The following is a 17913-nucleotide window of genomic DNA, read 5'->3' as shown; positions in this document are numbered from 1 at the left end:
TTCTGTGTCTGTGCGAGTGTGTGGCACTGAGGGGGGCGGAGCCACGGGGCCTGTGTGCGTGTGTGTGTATAGCTCAGTTAACCAATCCTGCATGAGACTGCGGTTAGGCCCGCCTTTCTCATTAGCATACGAGACTGAAATGAGGGCAGTCAATAAATAAATAAATGTGGAAATATTTTTAAGACATTTGTTAAGACAGTTCTGTTGTTATTAACTTATTTATTTCTTTATTTCTTTATTAATTAATTAATTTCCCTTTTTATTTATTTATTTATTTCTGTATTTATTTATTTATTTCTGTATTTATTTATTTATTTCTGTATTTATTTATTTATACTTAAGTCATGTATGGTCCTCCATAGTGGAGATCCGTCTCACCCTGAAAGAAGACGACAGATCGAATGTGTTTTATAAACAAAGTAACTTGTCTCCCTCCACCTGTCTGTGTGTCTTCAGGAGCACTGTCCTCTGGCCTGGGGGAACGTGAACCTGTTTGACTATAAGGATGTTCTGGTTTCGGGGAAAGTGGCTCTGAGTCTCTGGCCTGTTCCTCACGGCCTCGAGGATCTACTCAATCCCATCGGAGTTGCTGGTTCAAATCCCAACAAAGTACACAAGACCTCTGTCTGTTTGTCTGTCCACAACGATGATGACTGATTGATTTGATTGGTTACAGACATTCGTCTCCTCTGTAGGAGACGCCCTGTGTTGAACTCGAGTTCTCTTGGTTCAACCAGACGGTCGTTTTTCCTGATGAGCAGCAGATCGAAGAACACGCCAACTGGACCATCAGCCGAGAGTTGGGCTATAACTACTGCCACGGACTGGTAATATAATCATAAACATATATAACTACTGCCACGGACTGGTAATATAATCATTAACATATATAACTACTGCCACGGACTGGTAATATAATCATAAACATATATAACTACTGCCACGGACTGGTAATATAATCATAAGCATATATACTATAACTACTGCTACGGACTGGTAATATAATCATAAGCATATATACTATAACTACTGCCACGGACTGGTAATATAATCATCAACATATATAACTACTGCCACAGACTGGTAATATAATCATAAACATATATAACTACTGCCACGGACTGGTAATATAATCATAAACATATATAACTACTGCCACGGACTGGTAATATAATCATAAACATATATAACTACTGCCACGGACTGGTAATATAATCATAAACATATATACTATAACTACTGCCACAGACTGGTAATATAATCATAAACATATATACTGCCACTGACTGGTAATATAATCATAAACATATATAACTACTGCCACGGACTGGTAATATAATCATAAACATATATACTATAACTACTGCCACAGACTGGTAATATAATCATAAACATATATACTGCCACGGACTGGTAATATAATCATAAACATATATACTGTAACTACTGCCACGGACTGGTAATATAATCATAAACATATATACTATAACTACTGCCACGGACTGGTAATATAATCATAAACATATATACTATAACTACTGCCACGGACTGGTAATATAATCATCAACATATATAACTACTGCAACGGACTGGTAATATAATCATCAACATATATAACTACTGCCACGGACTGGTAATATAATCATAAACATATATAACTACTGCCACGGACTGGTAATATAATCATAAACATATATAACTACTGCCACGGACAGGTAATATAATCATAAACATATATAACTACTGCCACGGACTGGTAATATAATCATAAACATATATAACTACTGCCACGGACAGGTAATATAATCATAAACATATATAACTACTGCCACGGACTGGTAATATAATCATTAACATATATAACTACTGCCACGGACTGGTAATATAATCATTAACATATATAACTACTGCCACGGACTGGTAATATAATCATCAACATATATAACTACTGCCACGGACTGGTAATATAATCATAAACATATATAACTACTGCCACGGACTGGTAATATAATCATAAACATATATAACTACTGCCACGGACAGGTAATATAATCATAAACATATATAACTACTGCCACGGACAGGTAATATAATCATAAACATATATAACTACTGCCACGGACTGGTAATATAATCATTAACATATATAACTACTGCCACGGACTGGTAATATAATCATTAACATATATAACTACTGCCACGGACTGGTAATATAATCATTAACATATATAACTACTGCCACGGACTGGTAATATAATCATTAACATATATAACTACTGCCACGGACAGAGCCATAAACACCTGTCTCTCTCTCAGAGCAGCCGTCTGGCCTGTGACAGCACTGTCTCCTCAGGCGAAGCTGAGCAGCTCCGCTGTCTTTGTTCCAAAGATCCTCTGTATGAGCTCTCAGAGCAGGAGAAGGACTTCCTCTGGAGACACAGGTGAGGGGGACACGGGGGAGGGGGACACAGGGGAGAGACAGGTGAGGGGGACACAGGAGAGAGAGGCGGGTGAGAGAGACACAGGTGAGAGGGACACAGGGAGAGAGACGGGTGAGGGGGACACAGGGGAGGGGGACACAGGGGAGGGGGACACAGGAGAGGGGGACACATGGGAGGGGGACACAGGGAGAGAGACAGGTGAGGGGGACACAGGGGAGGGGGACACAGGAGAGGGGGACACAGTTGAGGGGGACACAGGGAGAGACACAGGGGAGGGGGACACATGGGAGGGGGACACAGGTGAGGGGGACACAGGTGAGAGAGACACAGGTGAGAGAGACACAGGTGAGGGGGACACAGGGGAGAGACGGGTGAGGGGGACACAGGAGAGATAGACACAGGTGAGAGAGACACAGGAGAGAGAGACACAGGTGAGGGGGACACAGGTGAGGGGGACACAGGGGAGGGGGACACAAGTGAGGGGGACACAGGGGAGGGGGACAGAGGGGAGGGGGACACAGGGGAGGGGGACACAAGTGAGGGGGACACAGGGGAGGGGGACACAGGCGAGGGGGACACAGGTGAGGGGGACACAGTTGAGGGGGACACAGGGAGAGACACAGGGGAGGGGGACACATGGGAGGGGGACACAGGTGAGGGGGACACAGGTGAGAGAGACACAGGTGAGAGAGACACAGGTGAAGGGGACACAGGGAGAGACACAGGGGAGGGGGACACATGGGAGGGGGACACAGGTGAGGGGGACACAGGTGAGAGAGACACAGGTGAGAGAGACACAGGTGAGGGGGACACAGGGGAGAGACGGGTGAGGGGGACACAGGAGAGATAGACACAGGTGAGAGAGACACAGGTGAGGGGGACACATGGGAGGGGGACACAGGTGAGGGGGACACAGGAGAGAGACTGGTGAGTAGGACACAGGAGAGAGAGACACAGGAGAGAGAGACACAGGAGAGAGACTGGTAAGGGGGACACAGGGGATAGAGGGTCTGTCTCTACCTGTCTGTCTCTACCTGTCTGTCTCTACCTGTCTGTCTAACTGTCTTTCTACCTGTCTGTCTAACTGTCTTTCTACCTGTCTGTCTAACTGTCTTTCTACCTGTCTGTCTAACTGTCTTTCTACCTGTCTGTCTAACCGTCTTTCTACCTGTCTGTCTCTACCTGTCTGTCTCTACCTGTCTTTCTCTACCTGTCTGTCTAACCGTCTTTCTACCTGTCTGTCTCTACCTGTCTGTCTCTACCTGTCTGTCTCTACCTGTCTGTCTAACTGTCTTTCTACCTGTCTGTCTCTACCTGTCTGTCTAACTGTCTTTCTACCTGTCTGTCTAACCGTCTTTCTACCTGTCTGTCTCTACCTGTCTGTCTCTACATGTCTGTCTCTACCTGTCTGTCTAACTGTCTTTCTACCTGTCTGTCTAACTGTCTTTCTACCTGTCTGTCTAACCGTCTTTCTACCTATCTGTCTCTACCTGTCTGTCTCTACCTGTCTTTCTCTACCTGTCTGTCTAACCGTCTTTCTACCTGTCTATCCGCAGACATTACTGTGTAAAAATCCCAGAGTCTCTTCCGAAGCTTCTTCTGTCCGTCAAGTGGAACTCCAGAGACGAAGTGTCCCAGGTACGAGACGTTTCAACCGTCAGGACAGATTCTTTAAACTCGTCCGTCACCTGCTTGTCCTCCCCCCCCCCCTCAGATGTACTGTCTGTTGAAGGAGTGGCCCCTGATGGAGCCGGAGTCCGCTCTGGAGTTGTTGGACTGTAACTTTCCTGACCCGATGATCAGAGAGTTTGCTCTGCGCTGTCTGGTGAAAGGCCTGACGGACGACAAGCTGTCTCAGTACCTGCTGCAGCTGGTTCAGGTACTTTACTACTCCTGTACAAGTTCTGGTTTTAGTGTCTGAGGACCTCTAACGTCACCTGTGAGATTATGAGGAACTGTGTCTCCTGGCTTCACGTGGCGAGGGCTCATGAACGTCACTCTGGCATGTTTCGTGCTAATTTCTCTTCAACTTGAATCTTTAATTTCTGGTTGTTTTCATCTCCCTTTGAAACTTGAGTCTGGACAGCAGCTGAATCAATCAATCAACTTGCATGTGTGAGGTGTGCACGACAGCACTTCTGTGACCACCAGTTACCCAGAACACCTTGCTTCTTTTTTAGGAGAGGAACAGGAAATGTAATCACACCATTTATTTTCTTATTGTTTATTTGAGATCGGTCACAGAGGATGTTCCAGACGTTCCTCTCCCCTGCTTTTGTCAGTTCAAGGGCTGATTGAGATATGAAGTTCCTCCAGTGAGTTCTGGCTCTTCCTCCAGTTGGACATGCTAAGTAAACGTCCAATGAAAGGCTCCCAGGAGGATCTTGATTAGATGCCTGAACCACCTCAGCGTTCACGTTTAGACGTGAATGAGCAGCTGTTCTACTCTGACGTCGTTACCCTGTCTCTACGGCCGAGGAAGCTGATTTCACCCGCTTGTATTTGCGATCTCAATCTTTCAGTCATTACCCAGAGCTAATGACCACAGGTGAGGGTTGGAACATAACGACTGGAAAATCAAAAAGCCTTGTGGCTCATGTTCTTCTTCACTGTCGTGGTACAACAGCTGCATTACTGGAAACACCGACCTGCCTGAGATCCTGTAACTCCTTCACTTGGTTGTAGTGACACCTGGACTGTCCTAGCTGTATCTGTATTATCAGACACAATGTTCACTGCTGATGATTCATGTTTTATTCACCGATGTTTGGTCTGATTCGACGAAACTGAATGTGAGAAACCTCTGCAGGTGTTGAAGTACGAGATGTACCTGGACAATCCTCTTGCACGTTTCCTGATCAAGAAAGCTCTGACCAATCAGAGAATTGGTCACTTTTTCTTCTGGCATCTCAAGTAAGTCACATGACCTCAGGAGTAAAGGGAAGTTTATGTGTTTCCTGTTCACCTGAGTGGTGACCTCATCTGCTCGGTGTTGGCAGGTCAGAGATGCACAATAAGACGGTGTCTCGTCGTTTCGGTCTGCTGCTGGAAGCTTTCTGCAGAGCCTGTGGGATGTACCTGAAACATCTGAACAGACAGGTGAGCAATGGCACACCTGAACACATGGAGTCACTGTGTAACCCTGCTCTGATTGGTCAACGATGGCTCAGTTCTGTTTAAACTATGACTGAATGTGAAGCTTCTGCCAATAACAATTGTGTGTAAGTTCAGGTGGAGGCCATGGACAAGCTGGTGAACCTGACCGATACATTGAAACAAGAAAAGAAGGACGAGACACAGAAAGTAAAAACTCTTTGTTTCTCTGTAGAGTTACATGTGTCTGTGAACTGTGATTGGTTAATTGTGATGTATTGCTGTGCTGTGATTGGTTGTCAGACCCAGATGAAGTTCCTGGTCGAACACATGTCTCGACCTGATTACATGGAGGCTCTGCAGGGATTTGTGTCTCCTCTGAACCCTGTTCACCAGTTGGGAAACCTCAGGTAAACACCTCACAAAATAAATAATAAACACCCAACCAAGAACCAACTAGAAAAACCACAAGCCAACAAGGAAACCAACCAACTAACAAACCAAATAACATGTCTACAGAGGGTTTTGGACGTCCTACCTTTTGTCTCGACGTGCAGTGTGAAATGTGGACGTCAAGAATTCATGATCAGACTTGAACAGTTTTATTTGTTTAAATCAACAGAAATGTTCTGATGTTTGTTTTCTCAGTTAAGTTGAGACCTGATGATGTTATTTAGAAAAAAAACGATAGATAGAATGTGAGTGATGAACGTATCCACACGTCACAAACATATGACCTGTCATCAGAAGTCAAAGGTCAAATAAAGTCTGTGTGTCTTCAGGCTGGAGGAGTGTCGGATCATGTCCTCAGCAAAGCGCCCCCTGTGGTTGAACTGGGAGAACCCTGATATCATGTCCGAGCTGCTTTTCACAAACAACGAAATCATCTTTAAGAACGGAGACGGTATTTTGCCCTGCAACAATTACTCTTCCTTCAATGGTGAATGCTAACGTTGTGAGTGCAGAATGCTGCAGGGAGTTGTGGGTAATGGAGTTTCTGGTCTGTGTGCTTCAGACCTGCGTCAGGACATGTTGACTCTGCAGATCATTAAGATCATGGAGAACATCTGGCAGAACCAGGGCCTGGACCTGCGGTGAGAAACTGTGACATCATCACTGATTGTGACATCACCACACACCTGGCTAACTGTGTGTGTGTGTGTGTGTGTGTGTGTGTGTGTGTGTGTGTGTGTGTGTGTGTGTCTGTGTGTGTCTGTGTGTGTCTCAGCATGCTGCCGTACGGGTGCCTGTCCATTGGAGACTGTGTCGGTCTGATCGAGGTGGTGAAGAACAGTTTCACCATCATGCAGATCCAGTGTAAAGGAGGCCTGAAGGGGGCGCTGCAGTTCAACTCCAACACGCTGCACCACTGGATCAAAGACAAGAACCGAGGAGAGGCGTCAGTACCTGTCTGTCTGTCTGTCTGCTCTCTGATCATCTGCCTGTCCCTGTGCCTGTCTGTCTCTCTGTCTCATCACCTGTTTGTCTCTCAGGTATGACCGAGCCATCGACCTCTTCACCAGGTCGTGTGCAGGCTACTGTGTCGCCACGTTCATCCTGGGAATCGGAGACAGACACAACTCCAACATCATGGTGAAGGAGAACGGACAGGTAAGACAGACACACAGGTGAGAGACAGACAGACAGACACACAGGTGAGAGACAGACAGACAGACAGACAGATACACAGGTAAGAGACAGACAGACAGACACACAGGTGAGAGACAGACAGACAGACAGACAGACACACAGGTGAGAGACAGACAGACAGACAGACAGATACACAGGTAAGAGACAGACAGGTGAGAGACAGACAGCTGAGACAGAGACAGACAGACAGATACACAGGTGAGAGACAGACAGGTGAGAGACAGACAGACAGACAGATACACAGGTGAGAGGCAGACAGCTGAGACACAGACAGACAGACAGATACACAGGTGAGAGACAGACAGGTGAGAGACAGACAGCTGAGACACAGACAGACAGACAGATACACAGGTGAGAGACAGACAGACAGACAGACACACAGGTGAGAGACAGACAGACAGACAGACACACAGGTGAGACACAGACAGACAGACAGACACACAGGTGAGAGACAGACAGACACATAGCAGAGAGACAGGTAAGAGACAGACACGTGTCACAAGTTAATTCAGAATTTTTTTCAAAAACCTGACATATCTTCCTCTTATTCTCTTCCTTCTACTCCTCTTCCTCCTCCTCCTCCTATTTCTCGTCCTCTTCTTCTTTCTTCTCCTCTTCCTCCTCCTCCAGCTGTTCCACATTGACTTCGGTCACTTCCTGGATCATAAGAAGAAGAAGTTTGGGTATAAGCGGGAGCGTGTCCCCTTCGTCCTGACGCAGGACTTCCTCATCGTCATCAGTAAAGGAATCCAGGAGTCGACAAAGACCAAGGAGTTCGACAGGTGTGGCCTGCACCTCTTCTGTCTGTTGGTCCTGCTGTCTCACTCTCTGCCCGTCTCACTCTTTGTGTATCTGTCTCTCTGCTTGTGTGTCTCAGGTTCCAGGAAATGTGTTACAAAGCTTATCTCGCCATCCGTCAGCACGCCAGCCTCTTCATCAACCTCTTCTCCCTCCTCCTCGGCTGCGGGATGCCTGAACTGCAGAGCTTCGACGACATCGCCTACCTGAGGAAGACCCTCGCTCTGGGTGAGAGAGAGAGAGAGAGAGAGGGAGAGGGAGAGGGAGAGAGGGAGAGAGAGAGAGAGAGAGAGAGAGAGAGAGAGAGAGAGAGAGAGAGAGAGAGAGAGAGAGAGAGAGAGAGAGAGAGAGAGAGAGAGAGAGAGAGAGAGAGAGAGAGAGAGAGAGAGAGAGAGAGAGAGAGAGAGAGAGAGAGAGAGAGAGAGAGAGAGAGAGAGAGAGAGGCGCCCAGTTTGTGTCTCTAACACTTTGTCTGTCTCTCAGAGAAGAGCCAGCAGGAGGCGCTGGAGTATTTCACCAAGCAGATGAACGATGCTCACCATGGAGGCTGGAGCACGAAGATGGATTGGATCTTTCACACCATCAGACACATGCCCAACGAACACTGAGTGTGTGTAGATATATAATGTTAATTTATATACAACATACACTCAGCCTGTGTTTACTGCACTTTCGTCTTTGACGATGATGAGACGTGATAAAGTTTAAGCGTCACAACGAGGTGTTGGTAGGATGGTTGTCATAGCAACATGAATCTCAGGGTAGGAGGCGTGGTTAATGAAGGGGGGGGAGGATTTGACGTCTTCCAGTCGGTGCCACAGTGAGCATGTTAGCTCTGCTAGCTCAACACAGAGGTTTTTTAGCTGTAGCGTATGAATCAATCTTTATTGAGAATCAACTGTGACTTTATGAACCAGCTTTATTGAAACCAGCAGAATGAACACTGTGGTCACTTTCAGAGCAATATTACCCCAGTTACTGATCAATATTTATGACAATCAAGAGTTGTGACCAATAGGAAAGCAGTGTTGAACAGCTGTGGGCGGAGACAATATGATGAGGTCAGAACAAGCTCACCAATTATTTTCCCGTAAAAATCAAAAAGGGTTGTTTTTATTTACTGCTCATTTAAATACTAATAAAACAATATAAATATGAATCTGTCTCCAGCTGCTAAACTTTAATTCAATGTGTTCAGTAAATCTTTTTCCTTAATTTATGACTTTTTCACAAAACTTTAATATTTAATTATCAAAAATTTGTCACATTTTCTTTCAAAACTTTATTGCAAACTAAAATTTCTTGTCTGAAACACTTTTTTTTCTTAAATTACTGATTGATATTTGAAATATTTTTCATAAATTATGGTATTTATATAATTTCCCAATATCTTTATAAAATCTGAGAACTTTATTATCTATAAAATAAGTTTCTCCACAGATTACCTCATATTTTGGATTATAAATTCAATGTTTCCGTCCACAGCTAAATGATAATTGCTAAGCGATTGATCCTAACTAAGTTTGGACTGAATCAACATATCAGGGATCAGAGTCTTACGACGACAATCACAACCAATCAGCTGCTTGTTAGCCGGTGCAGGTTTTAAAGATCTTTCTTAGCCTCTAGTTTCTGATAAGCAATGCTAGGCTAGTTAGCACTGGTGCACTCTAATTCACAGTGAGTTATTCGTTAGCTAAACTATTGCACTGGAACCATGAATAGTAGTAAGTAGCTTTGGAGAGCGTAGCATAGAATAACTGGGGGTGGGGCCAGTTTGAGGTTTGTTTCTGCTCAGGTCAGAGGTCAGTATATGCCCCGCCCACTCTGTCAGTAACCATGACAATAGATTCAGCAACCTGAGCCATGCTGCATGCGGATCCACTTATTGATTAATGACATCATCAACTGTTTTGAGTCTCATAGTGACTGAAGTGAGCAGATATGATGTGTTTGTTTCCATGTGAACAAGATCGTTGATTGTTTTGTAAACTGACGTATTGATGATTGATGTAATTAACAAGGAAAGTTTCTTAATGTCTACTGATGATTTGTTATAACTACTGATGCTGTTTGATCCTCACTGAGGAGATTTTATTCAAAAGATATAAAATATAAAACTAATTCTGTTTGTCTCAACTGGTTTTTCATTCTGTAATCTCTGCTGCCATCTACTGTTTCAAACAGGAAATACACATGTTCACACACGAAACACTGATGGTCCCGAGCAGGCCTCCGTATTTACTGTTTTAGAAACGCGATTCAAAACCACTACGTTTGTCCTTTGTCTCTTTCGGTTGACTGTGGCTGCACATGCGCAGTGGGGGCAGCGTTCAGCTCTACAGCCGCATGAGGAGGAAGAAAAGGAGGAAAACAAAGTGGAAGATTTAAAGTTTAACTGAAAGTTAAAGTGAGATTAACGACGAGAGAAGCTGACGCAGAAGATATGAACCAGCTGGAGCGGTAAGATTCACATTGAACCGGATGTTCAGCGGTGGTACATCCTGCTTGCTAACAGTTAGCATCGACTGTAGCTCACCCACACAGTCCGAGTGGATCTAAACTCTTTTATAAACGAATTAGACATTTATAAACTTCTGAATCTAAACTAAACAACCGCAAATAGATGTTATTAGTCAAAGTCTAAAGAAAGTTTATTTGAAGGTTTAATAACTGCAGTTGTGTTATCAGTCAGTTTAAATAAGTTTATTTGACTATGTATATTTTTTATGGTGTATATTCACTTGTATTCATGTTCTATAATGTTTTAATTTGTACTTATGTGTATATTTTTTAAATCTCTCTCTCTCTATATATATATAAACACTTTAGTGTGTGCAGACTCCTTCACATGTTTATATCCACACATGATTCTAACACGTATTTGTCAGAGAACCTGGAATATGAATATTTGAATGTTGTTGACACTTCCTGTTTGTGACTCAGAGACGAGGACGACCAGGGGCATTCTGAGTGTCTCCATGACGACGGCACCAACAACAACCACAACCGACACAAGGTTTGGATTTTAAGCTGAGTGTGTCTGTCTGCGTGTGTGTGTGTCCCTGTGTGTGTTTGTGGGTCTGTGTGTGTGTACCTGCTTGTGTGTGTCATCATTACAGAGACAGTCATCATGAATCAAGGAGTAAAGATTTGAATAATGATCAATATAAAATCAAGAGCTAATCAATACATGCGTTGTCCGTCATTCTGCCTCCACCTGTGACATCATGTGACATCATGTGACCTCACATCTCGTCTACACAACATCTCAAGAATGAATCAAGTCAATTTCATTTGGTCTCAAAATGAAGCGATTGGATTCTGTTGGTTTCTCGTATACATTTGTCTGCACGTACACTTAGTATAGTATTAGTATGATTAATATCAAAGTAGTTTTACTCTTGTGTTTTTCACACACTGATTATTAGAGACACAACATCTACACTCATCACACACATTGATTGATTGTCTCGTCCTTTTCACCTGTTGTTACTTGATTTGCACCAAATCAGAGAAACTGGTTCACAACCACTGGTTCTTCTGATGGACACATTGATCTCTGAAGTTTAACTTTATACTCTGACATTAAGCTTCCCTCACTTGACTGAGCAGTGTATATGTGTGTATATGTAAAACTGTTCAACACATTTAAGGGAACACTTAATCATCACACTACAACAGCAAGTCAGTGTAACTTCAGGGCTGTCAATCTGTCCATTTAGGAAGCACAAGTGATAATGAATCAGTTTCACCTGCTTTGGTGCAAGTTAAAGTGACGACAGGTGCAATGCAGAAGCAAAATCAAGACAACCCCCAAAAAGGGAATGGTTCTGCATGTGGTGGCTACAGGCAGCTGCTCTCTCTTGTTCCTTGTCACTACTGGTAGCATGAGGTGGTAAATGCAGCCTGATCAGTTCTCTGAAGAGTCTGGAGAAGCTGTGGTAAACGTTATGCTGCCTGTTACATCATCCAGCATGACCGCTTTGGGGTTTTGTCACTGATGGTCTGGGGATGCTTATCCTTGGAGGGTCTCACAGACCTCCAAGTTCTAGCCAATGGTACCTTGACTGCTGTTAGGTAACGGGATGAATTCCTCAGAGAGATTGTCAGACCTTTTGCTGGTGCTGTGGACCCCGAGTTCCTCATGGTGCTTTGGACCCTGGGTTCCTCCTGGTGCTGTGGACCCTGGGTTCCTCCTGGTGCTGTGGACCCCGGGTTCCTCCTGGTGCTGTGGACCCCGGGTTCCCCCTGGTGCTGTGGACCCCGGGTTCCCCCTGGTGCTGTGGACCCCGAGTTCCTCCTGGAGCTGTGGACCCCGGGTTCCTCCTGGTGCTGTGGACCCCGGGTTCCTCCTGGTGCTGTGGACCCCGGGTTCCCCCTGGTGCTGTGGACCCCGGGTTCCTCCTGGTGCTGTGGACCCCGAGTTCCTCCTGGAGCTGTGGACCCCGGGTTCCTCCTGGTGCTGTGGACCCGGGTTCCTCCTGGTGCTGTGGACCCCGGGTTCCTCCTGGTGCTGTGGACCCCGGGTTCCCCCTGGTGCTGTGGACCCCCGGTTCCCCCTGATGCTGTGGACCCCGGGTTCCCCCTGGTGCTGTGGACCCCGGGTTCCCCCTGGTGCTGTGGACCCCGGGTTCCTCCTGGTGCTGTGGACCCCGAGTTCCTCCTGGAGCTGTGGACCCCGGGTTCCTCCTGGTGCTGTGGACCCCGGGTTCCTCCTGGTGCTGTGGACCCCGGGTTCCTCCTGGTGCTGTGGACCCCGGGTTCCTCCTGGTGCTGTGGACCCCGGGTTCCCCCTGGTGCTGTGGACCCCCGGTTCCCCCTGATGCTGTGGACCCCGGGTTCCTCCTGGTGCTGTGGACCCCGGGTTCCTCCTGGTGCTGTGGACCCCGGGTTCCTCCTGGTGCTGTGGACCCCGGGTTCCTCCTGTTGCTGTGGACCCCGGGTTCCCCCTGGTGCTGTGGACCCTAGGTTCCTCCTGGTGCTGTGGACCCCGGGTTCCTCCTGGTGCTGTGGACCCCGGGTTCCTCCTGGTGCTGTGGACCCCGGGTTCCCCCTGGTGCTGTGGACCCCGGGTTCCTCCTGGTGCTGTGGACCCCGGGTTCCTCCTGGTGCTGTGGACCCCGGGTTCCTCCTGGTGCTGTGGACCCCGGGTTCCTCCTGGTGCTGTGGACCCCGGGTTCCTCCTGGTGCTGTGGACCCCGGGTTCCTCCTGGTGCTGTGGACCCCGGGTTCCTCCTGGTGCTGTGGACCCCGGGTTCCCCCTGGTGCTGTGGACCCCCGGTTCCCCCTGATGCTGTGGACCCCGGGTTCCCGCTGGTGCTGTGGACCCCGGGTTCCTCCTGGTGCTGTGGACCCCGGGTTCCCCCTGGTGCTGTGGACCCCTGGTTCCCCCTGATGCTGTGGACCCCGGGTTCCTCCTGGTGCTGTGGACCCCGGGTTCCCCCTGGTGCTGTGGACCCCAGGTTCCTCCTGGTGCTGTGGACCCTGGGTTCCTCCTGGTACTGTGGACCCCGGGTTCCTCCTGGTGCTGTGGACCCCGGGTTCCTCCTGGTGCTGTGGACCCCGGGTTCCTCCTGGTGCTGTGGACCCCGGGTTCCTCCTGGTGCTGTGGACCCCGGGTTCCCCCTGGTGCTGTGGACCCCCGGTTCCCCCTGATGCTGTGGACCCCGGGTTCCCGCTGGTGCTGTGGACCCCGGGTTCCTCCTGGTGCTGTGGACCCCGGGTTCCCCCTGGTGCTGTGGACCCCCGGTTCCCCCTGATGCTGTGGACCCCGGGTTCCTCCTGGTGCTGTGGACCCCGGGTTCCTCCTGGTGCTGTGGACCCCGGGTTCACCCTGGTGCTGTGGACCCTAGGTTCCTCCTGGTGCTGTGGACCCTGGGTTCCTCCTGGTTCTGTGGACCCCGGGTTCCTCCTGGTGCTGTGGACCCTGGGTTCCTCCTGGTGCTGTGGACCCCGGGTTCCTCCTGGTGCTGTGGACCCCGGGTTCCTCCTGGTGCTGTGGACCCCGGGTTCCTCCTGGTGCTGTGGACCCCCGGTTCCCCCTGATGCTGTGGACCCCGGGTTCCTCCTGGTGCTGTGGACCCTGGGTTCCCCCTGGTGCTGTGGACCCTGGGTTCCCCCTGGTGCAGTGGACCCTCGGTTCCTCCTGGTGCAGTGGACCCCGGGTTCCTCCTGGTGCTGTGGACCCCGGGTTCCTCCTGGTGCTGTGGACCCTAGGTTCCTCCAGGTGCTGTGGACCCTGGGTTCCTCCTGGTGCTGTGGACCCCGGGTTCCTCCTGGTGCTGTGGACCCCGGGTTCCTCCTGGTGCTGTGGACCCCGGGTTCCTCCTGGTGCTGTGGACCCCGGGTTGTCCTGACGCCGCCACAGACTGTGCGGGAGCTCACTGATGCCCCTCATAGAAAAAGTGCTGCTAATGGATGCACTGTATGAATGTGTGTGAATGTCAAACTGTAAAGAGCGTTGAGTGTCATCAAGACTAGAAAAGATCTTTTTTAATACAAACCTTTTCTGTCTGTCTCTGTGCACCTGTCTGTCAGACGGTGAGTCCAGCTGCAGGTGAACATCCTCTTCAGTACAACTACACCTTCTGGTTCAGTAGAAGAACTCCCAGTCGTCCAGCGAGTTCACAGAGCTACGAACAAAACATCAGACAGATCGGAACTGTGGCATCGGTACACACACACACACACACACACACTTGTTTTCTACATTGTTCATTTAGCTGACGCTTTTATCCAAAGCCACTTACAATAAGTGCCTTCACCCATGAGGGTACATACCCAGAACAACAAGAATCTTATAACGTTTGAGAAAATTATCTTTGAAGAAATTCAATATTTTTTATCTTTATCAATGAGTGATATCAGAACAATGATAGAGTTTTATTGGTCATCAATACATAATCAGATCGGTAGATCAATAATCAGTGTAACGCCCCCTGCTGGAGACTGTCTGCTGTGTTTCTGCATTGAAGTGTATTTTTCAAACGCATTTACATTGTCATGTTGTGTCGTTGGTCACAAACAGACCTGGACACTGAGAATCAGAACTTTGTTTTGTTCAGGTGGAGCAGTTCTGGAAGTTTTACAGTCACCTCGTGCGACCAGGTGATCTGAGTGGACACAGCGACTTCCACTTGTTCAAGGATGGAATCAAACCCATGTGGGAGGTAAGATTACACCTTCTAATCAATAACACAGACCTGATAACTGAGGATCCATAATCCATTTGAACTAGTGTGGAGTACTATAGTACTTTAGTACTGTGGAGTACTGTAGTACTGTGGAGTACTGTAGAACTGTGGAGTAGTGTAGTACTGTGGAGTACTGTGGTACTGTGGAGTACTGTAGAACTGTGGAGTACTGTAGTACTGTGGAGTAGTGTAGTACTGTGGAGTACTGTAGAACTGTGGAGTAGTGTAGTACTGTGGAGTAGTGTAGTACTGTGGAGTACTGTGGAGTACTGTAGTACTGTGGAGTACTGCGCCGGGTGGTGCTAGTGCTGTTACTGACGCCATCATCACGTTACCAATGCAACCAGATGAAGCTTCATTCATTTCCTGCATTCATCAGAAAGACTACTACCATGGTCAGATCAACAGGACCACCTCTGTGTCACTGATGCATTGTGGGATAAGTTTGTCTCCTCCCCCCCAGGATGATTGTAACCGCAGCGGAGGAAAGTGGATCATTCGTCTGCGAAAAGGTCTCGCCAGTCGCTTCTGGGAAAACATCATCCTTGCTATGGTGGGCGAGCAGTTCATGGTGGGAGAGGAGATCTGTGGAGCAGTGGTCTCTATACGCTTCCAGGTAAACTACTGCAGAAAGGGCAGCGTATAGCCCCCCCCCCCATTGAGGCTAGGCCTCACCCATAGTAGCCAGGTTGGAGTCCCACCCTGTGCGGCATGTCTTCCCCCACTCTCTGTCTGTCCCCCCTTCAAGTTAAAAATACTACAGTAATACTACAGTAATACTACAGCGATACTAAAACTAATGCTATCAAAATACAGTATTCCTGAACAATGATTTCAGGAGAGAGACCTCACACGTCCACCAAGGATAACAATGAAACTATGATCTCAGACCTGTCTGTCTCTCACCTGTCTGATTGTATCTAACCTGTCTGTCTCCCATCTGTCTGTTCTTCAGGAGGACATCTTGTCGATCTGGAACAAAACGTCTAACGACCAGACGACGACGTCCAGGATCCGAGACACGTTGAGACGAGTCCTGAACCTTCCAGCGAACACCATCATGGAGTATAAGACTCATAACGACAGCCTCAGGTGGGAATCAGAGTCACAGATGCTCTTATTGATGACGTCACTGTTTATAAACATGATGAAGATTTAAAACGACGGAATAACTTCTCTGTGATCATACGGTCACATGACGGTTCAGGTCCATGTGTTTGTTGCGTGATTAGATCAACACGACTTTCTTTAGGTCAGTGACGGTGAGACTGAAACACATCTGTTCATATTTATATAGTCTATTTATTCTAGTCTTGATGTAACTTTAAGCACTTTACAGTTTTACATTCAAAAACACAGATTCATACAGTGCATCTATGTGCAGCACTTTCTCTATGAGTCATTACTGCATTACGAATGGGGATCGAACCACCGACCTTCTGGTTGGAGGACTTGTTCTTAGAGGAACCGTGAGGCTGGTGTGGATTGTTAGTGTCTGAGGAGGACCAAGGTCTTCAGGGACCCACAAGTTCCTTTGAGCTCCTCTGAGGAGTTTCTGAAGATCTAGATTGAAACCTGCTGGAGCCGAACAGAACCAGCCTGACCCGTAAAGTGTTCCCAGTCCCCCAGGCTGCCTCTGCTTCACTCACTGGTACTGATGTACTGGGAGAACTTCAGATACTTCAATACTTCGATCCTCTTTATCCTGTGAAATAAATATTTATTAGGGGGACCGATAGTTTACAGAATTATCCTCTGTCAGTTAGGTTAAAGGTTAAATTAACCTTATATTGACCCATAAAAACTAAATGGAATAAATGAGGGGGCACTGACTGTAAAGTGCAGTGTCAGTTTACTTTTACAATATGTTTCTAAACAATAAAGATTGTGTATTTGGATACATTTGTGTGTTACTCTAGGGTTAAATCTGGGTAAAGTATTTGTGTAACCCTTCACGGGAGCACACTATTTCCTGTGGAGTGTGGAGATGTATGAGGATGGAGGTCGGCCATCTTGTCCACAGCCTGGTGCCAGTCAAACGTGTCCATTTCAGTGATTTGTCATATCCCATAAACCCCGCCCCTTAGATGTGCACGTGCTCATATCTAGAGTCAGAGATCCTGAGTTGACTTAACGAGTTGATGTGACCACTGAGCTGATGAGGACCCTCGGACTGATTCATGTGTTTGTGTTTCAGGGACAACTCCAGCTTCAGAAACACAAAGATTTCCCTCTGAAGTGTGTGTGTGTGTGTGTGTGTGTGTGTGTGTGTGTGTGTGTGTGTGTGTGTGTGTGTGTGTGTGTGTGTGTGTGTGTGTGTGTGTGTGTGTGTGTGTGTGTGTGTGTGTGTGTGTGTGTGTGTGTGTGTGTGTGTGTGTGTGTGTGTGTGTGTGTGTGTGTGTGTGTGTGTGTGTGTGTGTGTGTGTGTGTGAGAACTTCAAACTTCTTTGTTTTGAACATGTAAATGACCTGAGAAATAAAAACCAATATGAAACAATGTGTCATGTCCATGAATCCAATCATCAATACATTGATAATCAGGTTTATTCATTAGTTACAGGTTAGTAATAGCAGGTTAGTAGTAACAGGTTAGTAATAACAGGTCAGTTTAGGCAGGTTGGTCTAATCCTGCCTCTATTCTTGGCTGCAGACCAACTGAGCTCTGAGGATCAAACTAATCCACGCCAGGATTAACTGAACCAGCAACTAAACACTGACACACAAACACACACACA

At 47.2% G+C, this 17913-nt stretch overlaps 2 protein-coding genes across 2 annotated transcripts in view; both read left to right on the top strand.

Moving 5' to 3' along the window:
* Nucleotides 1–8655, top strand: part of zgc:158659 (uncharacterized protein LOC791141 homolog) — an 18245-nt gene extending 9590 nt beyond the window's left edge. The window contains exons 12-27 of the mRNA XM_061066563.1: nt 457–609; nt 696–827; nt 2317–2441; nt 3998–4079; nt 4156–4320; nt 5251–5354; nt 5441–5540; nt 5673–5744; nt 5838–5944; nt 6317–6438; nt 6550–6628; nt 6763–6933; nt 7028–7145; nt 7815–7966; nt 8062–8210; nt 8466–8655. Of these exons, the coding sequence (XP_060922546.1) occupies nt 457–609; nt 696–827; nt 2317–2441; nt 3998–4079; nt 4156–4320; nt 5251–5354; nt 5441–5540; nt 5673–5744; nt 5838–5944; nt 6317–6438; nt 6550–6628; nt 6763–6933; nt 7028–7145; nt 7815–7966; nt 8062–8210; nt 8466–8590 (1956 nt within the window). The 3' untranslated portion in view covers nt 8591–8655. The remainder of the gene's footprint in view (nt 1–456; nt 610–695; nt 828–2316; nt 2442–3997; nt 4080–4155; nt 4321–5250; nt 5355–5440; nt 5541–5672; nt 5745–5837; nt 5945–6316; nt 6439–6549; nt 6629–6762; nt 6934–7027; nt 7146–7814; nt 7967–8061; nt 8211–8465) is intronic.
* Nucleotides 8656–10291: 1636 nt separating this feature from the next.
* eif4e2rs1 (eukaryotic translation initiation factor 4E family member 2 related sequence 1) lies at nt 10292–17443 on the top strand. Its single transcript, XM_061066029.1, has 7 exons — nt 10292–10445; nt 10929–11001; nt 14523–14657; nt 15050–15154; nt 15642–15794; nt 16134–16270; nt 17376–17443. Exons 1-7 carry the CDS (start codon nt 10429–10431, stop codon nt 17413–17415), a joined length of 660 nt encoding a protein of 219 aa, XP_060922012.1. The 5' UTR covers nt 10292–10428; the 3' UTR covers nt 17416–17443.
* Nucleotides 17444–17913: the final 470 nt, after the last annotated feature.

Source organism: Limanda limanda, chromosome 22 (genome assembly GCF_963576545.1).
Source record: "Limanda limanda chromosome 22, fLimLim1.1, whole genome shotgun sequence".
NCBI classification, from domain to species: domain Eukaryota; kingdom Metazoa; phylum Chordata; class Actinopteri; order Pleuronectiformes; family Pleuronectidae; genus Limanda; species Limanda limanda.
Note: the sequence above shows the minus strand (reverse complement) of the source record. Positions and strands in the feature narration are given on the sequence as shown.

Excerpts from the sequence above, each read along its gene's own strand:
- eif4e2rs1 (XM_061066029.1), top strand. Across the intron at positions 15,155-15,641 it reads GAATCAAACCCATGTGGGAG|GATGATTGTAACCGCAGCGG; the intron begins GTAAGATTACAC and ends CCTCCCCCCCAG. Across the intron at positions 16,271-17,375 it reads ACTCATAACGACAGCCTCAG|GGACAACTCCAGCTTCAGAA; the intron begins GTGGGAATCAGA and ends TTTGTGTTTCAG.